Source organism: Natator depressus, chromosome 23 (assembly GCF_965152275.1).
Source record: "Natator depressus isolate rNatDep1 chromosome 23, rNatDep2.hap1, whole genome shotgun sequence".
Classification (NCBI taxonomy): domain Eukaryota; kingdom Metazoa; phylum Chordata; order Testudines; family Cheloniidae; genus Natator; species Natator depressus.
This window is the reverse complement of record NC_134256.1, coordinates 1,532,005-1,543,365: the sequence shown is the minus strand read 5'-3', so window position 1 is coordinate 1,543,365 and position 11,361 is coordinate 1,532,005. Positions and strand designations below refer to the sequence as shown.

The 11,361-nt window shown below is 57.6% G+C and overlaps 1 protein-coding gene across 1 annotated transcript; it reads left to right on the top strand.

The window, feature by feature from the left end:
* Window positions 1-3,916: 3,916 nt before the first annotated feature.
* Window positions 3,917-10,757, top strand: LOC141976661 (cytochrome P450 2F3-like). The gene is made up of 8 exons (XM_074937764.1): window positions 3,917-4,041; window positions 5,237-5,386; window positions 5,900-6,060; window positions 6,821-6,997; window positions 8,439-8,580; window positions 8,909-9,096; window positions 9,867-10,008; window positions 10,559-10,757. The coding sequence occupies exons 1-8, from the start codon at window positions 4,023-4,025 to the stop codon at window positions 10,738-10,740; spliced, it is 1,161 nt and encodes a 386-aa protein (XP_074793865.1). The 5' UTR covers window positions 3,917-4,022; the 3' UTR covers window positions 10,741-10,757.
* Window positions 10,758-11,361: the final 604 nt, after the last annotated feature.

Here is an 11,361-nt window from a genome sequence, read left to right as displayed (position 1 = left end):
CCCCGGCTGAGATCAGGGCCCTGTGGCACCGGGCGCTACCCGGACCCCGGCTGAGATCAGGGCCCTGTTGTGCCAGGCGCTGCCCAGACCCCATTGTTCCAGGCGCTGCCCAGAACATGACGGAGAACAGGGGTCCTTGGCACTTCAGGCACTGCCCAGGCACACAGTGAAAGATAGTTCCTGCCCCAAAGAGCTCCTAGTGTGAACAGACAAAGGACGGGGTTCTTATCCGCATTGCACAGAGTGAGGATACGAGGCCAAGAGAGATGCAGAGACCAGGAACCTGTGGCCAAGGCAGGAACCGACCGCGGCATTCTGACTCCCAGCCCAGAGCCCATCCGTCCTCCCTTGGACTTGCTCTAAACTTGGCTGTCTCTAATCCTGGCTGATGGACCGGTGGCTGGTCTCCTTCTCCACACGAGCCTCTGAGCCTGTGGCAGTGAGTTCCACCAGTTCACGGGGAGAAATCTGAGCAGAGAGCTGAGCAGATAGTAAACAGGCTGAGGCACTTGGAACGGGGGCTCCGGCGACAGCAGGTGAGACAGGAAGCACCTACCCTTTGTGTTCCCAAGCTCCTCTGCCAGGCGCTGGGCCTCCTCCCGGATCCGCCCCGCCACGCTCCGCTGCCCCGTGCCGAGGTTCCACCGCGTGCCGAGGGAGAACCGGTGCAGCTGCCGCCACCGCTCCCCGTTGGTGAAGATAAGCCCTGGGGGGTGGGGGAGGAGGGAGGGTGAAGCAGGACCCACATGCAGGGAGGTGATTTCCCCTCTGTGTTTGGCCCCGGTGCGACGGCAGCCGGGATCTTGTGTCAGGTTCTGGTGCCCACGATTCAAGAAAGACGCTGATCAGTTGGAGGGGCTCAGCAAAGAATGATCAAAGGATTCGAAAACGCAGCGAAGAGCAGGAGATCCCGGTCTATCGGTACCGACACGGGGAGCAAGTATTTAACAACGAGCGAGCCGAGGAAGGGCTGACACAACCCGCGGGCTGGATGCTGAAGCTGGACAAATTCAGACTGGAAATAAGGCGTAAATTTTGAAGCATGAAAGCAATTCACCAGGGGAACCCTTTGCCAAGGGGCACAGCGTGTTCTCCAGCCCTGATGGCTTTACATCAAGATGGGCTGCTTTTCTAAAAGATCTGCCCTAGGAATTTGGGGGGGAAAGGGGGGCAGGTCTCTGCCCTGTGCTATCGGGGGCCGGACAAGATGGGGTCCCTTGGAATCTACGACTCCTTCCTCTGGCTGTTCAGACTGTGAGCTCCTGGCAGCAGGGCCTGCCTCTCTCTGGGGGTGAAGTCCCGGAGGCAAAGCAAACCTCCAGCCTTCACTGGCCCCAAGGCAGTCCCCTGCCAGCAGCGACCGTCCCAGTGCCCGGCCCATGCCACTTATTGGAGGGGTTCGGTCCACCTCATGCTGCATTTGCCACACTCGCCCATTCTTCCCCTTCGTTTCCGGCTGGAAAGGCCTCGGCTCCTTTCCTCCAGGGGCCTGGTGGGGAGAATTGGACGGGTCGCACGGAGAGCTGCCAGTTCCTCGCACGGATTCGCACCATTAGGTGTATTACAGTAACACAGAGGTCACCGGCCCCATGGAGTTGTTGTAAGAGACAATCCCTTTGAATGGCCATGGAGGGGCGGGTCAGGTCCACAATCAGGCGATAACACCCCCCCCCAGGTCACCCCTGGGGGGGCTGAAGGGGGAGCCTTGGGGTCCGAAAGCCTGAACTTCCACTGCTTGAGCCAAACAACCACCTCTGCAAAGAATCAGCAGCAGACTCAGAAAGGTCCATCCTAGGCCCAGCCATGAGGAGGAGCTAACGAGCCGCGCTGGGTCCCACGTGGCCTCTGAACCCCGGTGTGACATTCTGTACCTTGGGGGAGCATGCTGTAACCCCCATTATTCCGCATGTCTATCTAACCGATTTGCATATAAAGCAGGGGGTGTGCAGCATCAGGGGAAAGGCTCTGACCGGCTGAAAGTCACTGTTCTATCGAAACACGATTATCGTTCGTGCATATGAAGTTCTGGGGTGGACTGGCTCTCCCCAGACCGGTTGAGCTGCCCGATCTGCACAGTGGCAGGACAGGTAATAATTAACCGCTGTGCCGCTCGCCCAGACTCTCGTGGTTACGGCTTCGCCCGCTGGATCCCTTTATCTTCCTGCCTCGGCTGCAGCAGGCGTCTCCTGCCAGTGTCAGCGATGCCAGCTCGCTCCCTGACAGCGGTTCAGTAGGGAAACGTCATTCAAGAATGAGAGCCGTATTAATTGCATTACTGCTATTATATGTATTACGGTAGCGCCTGGAGGACCCCGCTAAGACTGAGGGTCTCATTGCGCTGTATATTGTGGCCCTTACCCAGCCCAGGTCTCACCGACTTCCAGGCAGACTTCCCATTGGCTTCCTGCTTCACTTCCTGTTGACTCCCCATTGGCTTCCCGTTGCTTGCCATTTTACAGGTGGGGAAACTGAGGCACAGGCCAAGCCAGTGACGCTCCGAAGGAGTTGGTGGTCCTTGGTCCTCCCATAGTGACTAAACTGCTCGCGTGGCGGAATTCCTTATTGGTGAATAATGCCCCAGCCCACGGACACCCACCACATAAACACCCGTCAGCCCACTCTGAGTCCTTCCCTAGCCCGGAGACGAGGCAAACGAGTCCACCATGGAGAAGACACAGCGGGTCATGCTCCTTCAGCTCCAGTGGCGGCTTGCGAGCGAGGTGGTGGGTTCAAGCCCCCGCTGAGGAGTTGTCCCAGGTGGTCACCATGGATGGCACAAGTGGGTAAATTCCAAATTTCACCATCCAGCAGAGTTTGCAATTATTTACCCAGAGCTGTGATGCAAAGAGGGGCGTTATCAGCAAGGCCCCCTGGGGGGGCTATATAGACAGGGTTGTGCCAGCGTCACCCAGGGTCTAACGCAAAGTGCAGCGGAGGAGAGAGGCCGGCTCCAGGATGGATTTCAGTGGGACCCTCAGCATCCTCCTGGCGATATGCGTCATGTGCATCTTCCTCCTCTTGACCCGGAAGAAGAAAAACTGGCACAACCTGCCGCCCGGGCCCACCCCCATCCCGTTCCTGGGGAACATGCTGCAGGTGGAGGTGAAGGAGCTGATAAAGTCTCTGCGGAAGGTGAGTCGTGCCTCAGTTTGCTCGTTATTGTGGTTTGAGTGGCAGGAAAGTTTTGCGTCAGAAACGTGGCTTTTCATAGAGTCTTAGAAATGGGCAGCCGGACGCGACCTCGGGGGGCACCTAGGCCCAGAACCTCACAGGCATCTGGGGGCCGAACCCTGGTGGAGCTCTGCGAAACACAAACCGTTTGTCACCTGGGCTCCAAAACAGAATGGTCTTTGTCACGCAGCTCGAATTATTATTAGCATCACAGGAGAACCCCGGAGCCTAGACTCTGAGAATGCCCCACACTGCTCCACCCACTAGACCCCACTCTTCTCCCAGAGCCAGGGAGAGAACCCAGGAGTCCTGGCTCCCAGCCCCCCCGTTCTAACCACTAGACCCCGCTCCCCTCCCAGAACCAGAATAGAACCCAGGAGTCCTGCTCCCAGCCCCCGCTGCTTTAGCCCCCACCTCTCCCAGAGCTGGGGATAGAACCCAGGAGTCCTGGCTCCCAGCCCCCCAGCTATACCAGGTACTGCACAGATACAGCATCAGAGACAGGCCCGGCTCCCAGCGAGTTCACAACCTGCTCAGACAAAGGGTAGGAGGAGAAACACAAGGGGGAAGTGACTAATCGAAGGTCAGACCGCAGGGAAGTGGCAGAGTTAAGGCAAGAACCCAGGTGTCCTGACTCCCCGCTGCGCGCCCTGACCACTGACCCTTGCAGCCCGGGGTTAACAGCCGCCTTCCTTTATTCCTTCCAGCTCAGCGAAACTTACGGCCCGATCTACACCTTTTACCTGGGCTCCCGGCCCTGCGTGGTGCTCTCTGGGTACAAGGTGCTGAAGGAAGCCCTGATTGATAAGGCCGAGGAGTTCAGCGGCAGGGGGGACTTCCCGGCAGTGCAGATGTGGAGTAATGGAAATGGTGAGGCACAGACGGACGGACACACAGCTCAGTCTCCTGACCCCCTGGCTGTATTGCAGGGTCTGGAATCATAGCACAGACTGGTGTGAAACCCCGGGGCAGGGATCACGGTCGATTCCCAACCATTTCCCCTTCCTGGGAGAGTGGTTAGTGGTTAAAGCTGGGGAGGCTGGGAGTCAGGACGCCTGGGTTCTCTACACAGGTCAGGAAGGGGAGTGGCGTCCAGTGTGTTGGAGTCGGGAATCAGGACTCCTGGGTTCTATCCCCAGGTCACAGGGAGGAGTGGTATCTAGTGTGTGGGGCATACAAACAGGCTAGATCAGACCAATGGTCCATCTAGCATAGTATCCTGTCCTTGACAGCCAGCTGCTTCAGAGGTAATGAACAGAACAGGGCAGTTATCAAGTGATCTGTTCCCTGTCGTCCACTCCCAGCTTCTGGCCGTCAGAGGTTTAGGGACACCCAGAGCGTGGGGTTATGTCCCTGCCCATCTTGGCTAACAGCCATTGATGGACCCATCCTCCAGGAACTGATCTAGTTCTTTTTTTGAGCCCAGTAATACTTCACAGCATCCCCTGGCAAGGAGATCCACAGGTTGATATGTTGGGTGCAGAAGTCCTTCCTTTTGTTTGTTTTAAACCTGATGATTATTAATTATTTCACCCCAGTTTCTTGTTAAGCGAAGGGGTAAACAACACTCCCCTACTCACTTTCTCCACACCAGTCATGATTTTACAGACCTCTATCATATCTCCCCTTAGCCGTCGCTTTTCCAAGCTGAAAAGTCCGTTTTATTCATCTCTCCCCATACGGAAGCTGTTCCAGCCCCCTAAGCATTTCTCTTGCCCTTCTCTGAACCTTTTCCAGTTCCAATCTATCTTTTTTGAGATGGGGCGACCACATCCGCACGCAGGATTCAAGCTGTGGGTGTCCCATGGATGGATACAGAGGCAACGTGATATTTTCTGTCCTATTATCTGTCCCTTTCTTAATGGTTCCCAACAGTTTGTTCACTGTTTGACGGCCACTGCCATGGAGTGGCTGTTTGCAGAGAACTATCCACAATGACGCCAAGATCTCTGTCTTGAGTGGTAACAGCTCGTTGAGACCCGATGGTTGTGTATGGAGAGCTGGGATTATGTTGTCCACTGTGCGTTACTTTTGCATTGATCAGCATTGAATTTCCTTTGCCCAGGGATCGTCTACGGCACCGGGGAGCGGTGGCGTCAGCTGCGCCGATTTGCCATCACCACCTTCAAGAACTTTGGCATGGGGAAGAGGAGCATGGAGGAGCGCATCAAGGAGGAGGCCCAGTTCCTGGTGTCTGAGTTCCGGAAAACCGAAGGTTCCGTTCCATTCACGGATGAGCCGGGGGCAGGGGCAGGAGAGGGGCAGTGACCCGGAAACCCAGAGATCTGGGATCCAAACATTGTGTCCTGATCCAAACACTGGGGCTCTGCCCCCAGTCTGCACAAACCCAATTAGGTTCTCTGGTGGGTGAGCAGAGGTGGGAGCCAGGATGCCTGGGTTCTATCCTGGCTCTGGGAAGGGCATGGGGTCTAGTGGTTAGAGCAGGGGGAGGGGCCTAGGACTCCTGGGTTCTGCGTCTGGGTACAGCATGTTGTCTAGTGGGTTGAGCTGGGAGTCAGGAATGCCGGATTCCATTCCACTGATTCTGTGACCTGGGCTGGGTCAGTGCCCCACTCTGTGCCTCAGTTTCCCCATCTGACAGACAGTGAGAACCCCTGCTTGCCAGGGAAAAGTGTGGCTAAATTACTGTACGGTGCTTTGAGATCCCTGGGGAAGGCTGAGGGCACAAGGCCTGGGGGTAACAGCAGCCCCTGACTCTCCCCTCTAGGCAAACCCTTTGACCCCACCTTCTTCCTGAGCTGCGCCGGCTCCAACATCATCTGCACCCTGGTCTTCGGGAAGCGTTTCGAATACACCGACAAGAAATTCCTCACCCTGCTCAACTTGATCAACAGCAACTGGAAACTCATGAGTTCCACCTGGGGGCAGGTGAGAGAGGATTCGGGATGGGGGGGCCCGCCTCTCCTAGACCACCATACAGCCTTGAGAACCTCATTGGACAATTCCTGCCTCCAGCCCATATCTGGTGGGCGAGCTAGCCCATGTCTTTTAGACTCCACATGAAAGAAACACCAGCCCCTCCCCAGGTCAGGTGTTGCAGTGGCTAACCGCCCTCACAATTAAATGTTTGCTCGTTATTTTCTGTCTGAATTTTTCTACCTTCAGCCTCCAGCCTTTTGATCTCACTCAGTCTTTGTCTGCTAGATTAGAGACCCCTCCACTGTCCGAAATCTCCTCCCGTTGGAGGTACGTATGGACCATGCAGCTGTCGCCTCCTAACCTTCTCTTGGAGAAGCTAAACAGAGATGGCTCTTCCTCTTGCTGCGAGGCAGGTTTTCCAGACCGCGAGTCGTCTTCCCCTGAACCCCTCTCCAATTTCTCGACGTCTTGTCTCCAGACTGGATACAGGATTCCGGTCTCATTCCTGCCCCATAGCACGGTCGCACTACACCCTCCCCCTACTCGACATTCCTCTGTGTCTCCAGCCAGGGACCCCATCCCATTCTGCCCAGAAGCCCTTGATCAAGATTTGGCCAGAACAGCCATGATCATGCGTCCTGAAGCCGACGGCCGGTCTTAGATCTAGACACCGCTGCTGTCCCCAGAGGGGAACACGGTCCCCGGCTGTGTATCTGGAGAACAGAGCCACTAACAGTTCTATCACCCCCTCCCCAACGTTTCTTTCCAGTTGCTGTTCACGTTCCCCAAGATCATGAGACACGTCCCCGGGCCTCACAGGCAAATCACCAAGAACTACCTGAAGCTGGCCGCTTTCGTCGGCGAGCAGCTGAAGATGCATAAAGAGATCCTGGATCCCAACAACCCGATGGATTTCATCGACTGCTTCCTCATCAAAATCCAGCAGGTAGCCCGTCCTGGCCAGCAGGAGAGCCCCCCAAGCTGGCCACCCCCCGAACAATAGCAAAAAGGGGGCTGCTCCCGGAGAACGAGACACACACCTTGAGCCCGGCCCCAAAGCCCAGAATTCCACCACCTGAGCTCCAGGGGCAATCCCGTTCTTTGGCAGCAGTCGTAAGCCGTTACCCGCTCGCTGGGTCAGCCAAAAGAGGGTGCCCGGATGCATTTCCCGTGTGTTGGATTTAAGTAGAGGCGGGTGAATTTGACAGCAGGGGACTCATGTCCCTAATTGTTCCTTCTTGTCCTCATTTAGTGGAGTCGCAGTGGGAGATGAGTTATGAAGCTCACACGTTTTTTGGGTGGGCTGGGTGGGGGATTAAAAGCACTTTGGGATTGGCTGGCCCTTTTCCCCTTAATTTGAAAGAACTGGCAGATTTAGAAGGGGATCTGGGGGGGTGGGAGGAAAGAGACAATGTCCATGCCCCTGGGGATTGGCGGCAGGCTGAACGGAATCGCCCGAGTTGGAATCTGACAAGCCGCTGTGGTCGCAAACTACTTGCAAGGAAAACACCAGCTGCTCTCTCACTTGCACAAGCCATGAAGAGCAGAGCTGATGGCTGGTTCCAGGCCCGAACCACAAAAACACCCAGGGAAAAAACGTGGTTTGGGTCAAACCAAAACTGATATTTTTTAAATTGTTCCTTCAACCCCCCACCGTCCCTATTATTATTATTCGTGTAGTTTCAGGACATCTTTTGCCTTTTTTTTTTTTTTAAATGAAAGTCCATTTTGAAATGAAAAATCGAAGGGAGATGGGCTGGAAGGAACCGTTTCTGGGGGGAGAAAACGTATTGTTTCTGGCTGAAACCATTTGCTGGATTCAACCTAAATTTGCAAACAGTTCTGGTGCCCTGAAAAGTCGACTATTTGCCTGGGGGGAGGGGACTTGTCCATCTCTAGTCAAGTTTTTACGACTGATCCAGTCAACAGCGCCACTGAGCCGGTCAGCTGTGACGCCGAGGGAGAGCGCCTCCCGCTAAGCCAACCGCATGCCAGAAAAGTCGGGAACATTTTCCTTTCAGTTGGATTTCAACCGTCCTCAAACAGGTTTAATTTTTTTCCTTCATAAAATTAAAGGACATTTTGAAACCTAGTCGTTTCAAGCCAAAACGAATGACACGCTGTGACTTTTCCCCCTCCAAAGTTCTTTGAACGCCCAACGTGGCGAAATCGACGCAAAGTGGCCGGGTGTTTCCGTGTGGCTTGTTTGCCAGATAAAAGTTTCAGCTGAAAAGTTTCACCTAGCCGTAGGAAATCTCCCACAACGGTCCGACTCTCCGGGGGTCACACCCCCCCAGAGAGAATTCTATTACGTGGTGGTGTCTCGCGCACGCACACACACACACACACACACACACACACAGCATTCTTGCACCCTTCCTTCGCAGGAAAAGAACAACCCCAACACACACTTCAACGACGAGACGATGTCTAAAACCACCGTGAACCTGTTCTTTGCTGGGACGGAGACCGTCAGTTCCACCTTGAGATACGGGCTCCGCATCTTGCTCCGACACCCTGAGATCGAAGGTAGCCCCGGGGCAGGGGGATGAAGAATTCCCACATGCCGGGATTATCCCAACGTAGGCGGGGGTGGGGGGCGAGAAGGGGGGCAGGAGGGGCTCACGTTTGTAACTCACCCAAAGAGAGCTGCTTGTCAAATTTCCCCAGCCATAGCTCCATGGCAGTCAATGGGGCCGGATGTGAGCTGGCGTCCAGGGGAGGCTGGCTCCCCCGCTGGCATCTCTGCAGACTGCAATGAAGGGATGTGGATCAACACCAGTGAGGCTCCTGGCCCTGGGGGCTTTATGGCTGGTGCCGCCCTTGCGCCAGCCTCACCTTGTCCCCTTCCCTCCAGAGAAGCTGCACGAGGAGATTGACCGGGTGATCGGCCCCCACCGCAGCCCCTGCATGGAGGACCGGAGCCAGATGCCCTACACAGACGCCGTGATCCATGAGATCCAGCGCTTCACGGACATCGTCCCCATGGGCGTGCCCCACACCGTCACCCGGGACATTCAGTTCCGCGGCTACACGCTGCCCAAGGTCGGTGGGCCCAGCGCGGGAGGGTGCTCCGCCCCGAGCCCAGGGGAGCCTGGGGGCTGCTCTGACTTACACTGGGGCAGGATGGCTGCACGGGCTGAAATCACAGACTGGGAGGGCATCCCAGGCCCACCCCTTCCCCCAACCACACCCCTCTTCACTAGCCATGCCCCTTATCCGACCACGCCCCTTTCAATATCCACGCCCCTTATCTGACCACACCCCTTTCACTAGCCACGCCCCTTCTCAAACCACACCCATTTTCACTAACCATGCCCCCCCCTTCTCTAATCACACCCCTTCCCTCACCCCTCATGTGAGCTTTTCCAGCCACAACCTCTTTCTCCCCATCACTGGCCTCCTGACTGGCCACACCTCCTTTTCCCACAGCCACGCCCTCTTTCCTTCTGAAACCACACCCCCCCTTTTCCAGACACACCCATTTCTAGCCACACCCCCCGTCTCACCGCCCCACCTGCAGTAGGCTTGGTGGCAGGCAGGATGCGCCGGGTGCTGGCGCGAGCTGACCGGGGGCAATGGCTCCCGCCCCACAGCCAGATTGCAGGGCACCTGGCGTCTCCAGGCCACCGCCCCGGCCTAGAGCGATCAGCCAGCAAGTGTGAAAAGTCTGGACACTTGTGTTTGGCGGCGGTTTGGGCCGGGGGCGGGGGGGGGACAGTTGCCTCTCCCAGACAAAGTCCCTAATACCGGGACGGGCCCCGTAATGTCGGGATGTCGGGGTCTCATGGCTGCACCGCCTGCTGGCTCCGCAGGACTTGAACATCATCCCGCTGCTGTGCACGGCCCAGGCCGACCCCACCCAGTTCAAGAACCCCACCTGCTTCGACCCCACCCACTTCCTGGACGAGAACGGGCGCTTCCGGAGAAACGACGCCTTCATGGCCTTCTCGGCAGGTAGCGCCGCTGGGGCACATCCGGGCTGGGGGCGCCGCCGGGACGCTGCAGAGCAGGAGCCTCTCCCATTGCTGTGGGCAGAGTGCGCCCCCCAGCCGGGATGCCTGGGTCCTCTCCCCAGCTCTGGGAGGGGAGTGGGGGCTGGTGGTTAGAGAAGGGGGGGGCTGGGAGCCAGGACGCCTGGGTCCTTTCCCCCATTCTGGGAGGGGAGTGGGATCTGGTGGATTGGTGCTGGGAGCCAGGACTCCTGGGTTCTCTCCCCAGTTCCACCCGTGACTCTGTTCACCTGTAGAAAACAGCCCCTTTCCCGTAGTCCTGAGGAGCAGCCACCTGTCACCGCGCAGGATCTCGCCCCCCCCGGCAACTCCCAGGGACTCGCTGCGGCCCCGTCCTGGGGCCCCCCCCCGAACGTTTCCCCATGATACGCCCCCGGTGGACGCTCCCCCGTGGCAGGGCTCGCGGCTGTGGCCAAGGAAAGGGGAGGTGGGCGGCTGGGGCTGGGGCGAGCCAGGCTCCGTCTGACGAGCGCCTCGGCCTCTCTCCCCCGCAGGGAAGCGGCTCTGCTTGGGCGAGAGCCTGGCCCTCATGGAGCTGTTCATCTTCCTCACCGCCATCCTGCAGAACTTCACCCTCCGGGCCCTGGCAGCGCCCGCGGAGATCGACATCTCGCCCGAGTCCAGCGGCTTGGGGAGCATCCCACGGCCCTACGAGTTCTGCCTCCTTCCCCGCTGAGCCCTGCCTCCCAGCCCCAGCCCAGCTGCTCCCCACCTTCGCGCCCCAATAAAGTGACCTCCCTTTCACCCACTCGCAGCCCCCTCGGTGGGTTTTCTTGAAGGGCTGAGCAGGGCAAAGCCCCATCGCGCCCAACGTCAGCGAGGCCACAGGAGCGCTGCTGCGCCCCCAACGCTGAAACCGTCCCTTGGGGATCCCCCTTCCATGCCAGCCCCTCGGGGGGTCCCGCCCACCCTTCGGGGGTGGCCACGTGGCCTCCGCGCTGTTGAGACCGAGCCTCTGGGCTCCAGCCCCCACTGCTTCCCGTCATGAGCTCGGCCCAGCGAGTCCAACCGAGCTATGCTCCCAGGGGGAGACTTGGCCGTTCGTCTGGGAGCGCCGCAAGCTCCCCCTTTTCCAAGCAGTCACCTGGGACGTCACTCAGAGCTTTTCAACCCTTTGGCAGGGCAAAGCTGAATTACAGACTTCTTTGCGCTGCCTGTATTCTGGGCCCCATGTATCACAGAGCAGCCTCCGGGCTGCTCTAACTAGAGATGGCCTGTTTTTCCCCACTCACCTGGCGAAAATTTGACAAGGAGGGGGAGGGTGTGAAATGCGTCATCAAAATTTCCCCACAGAAAA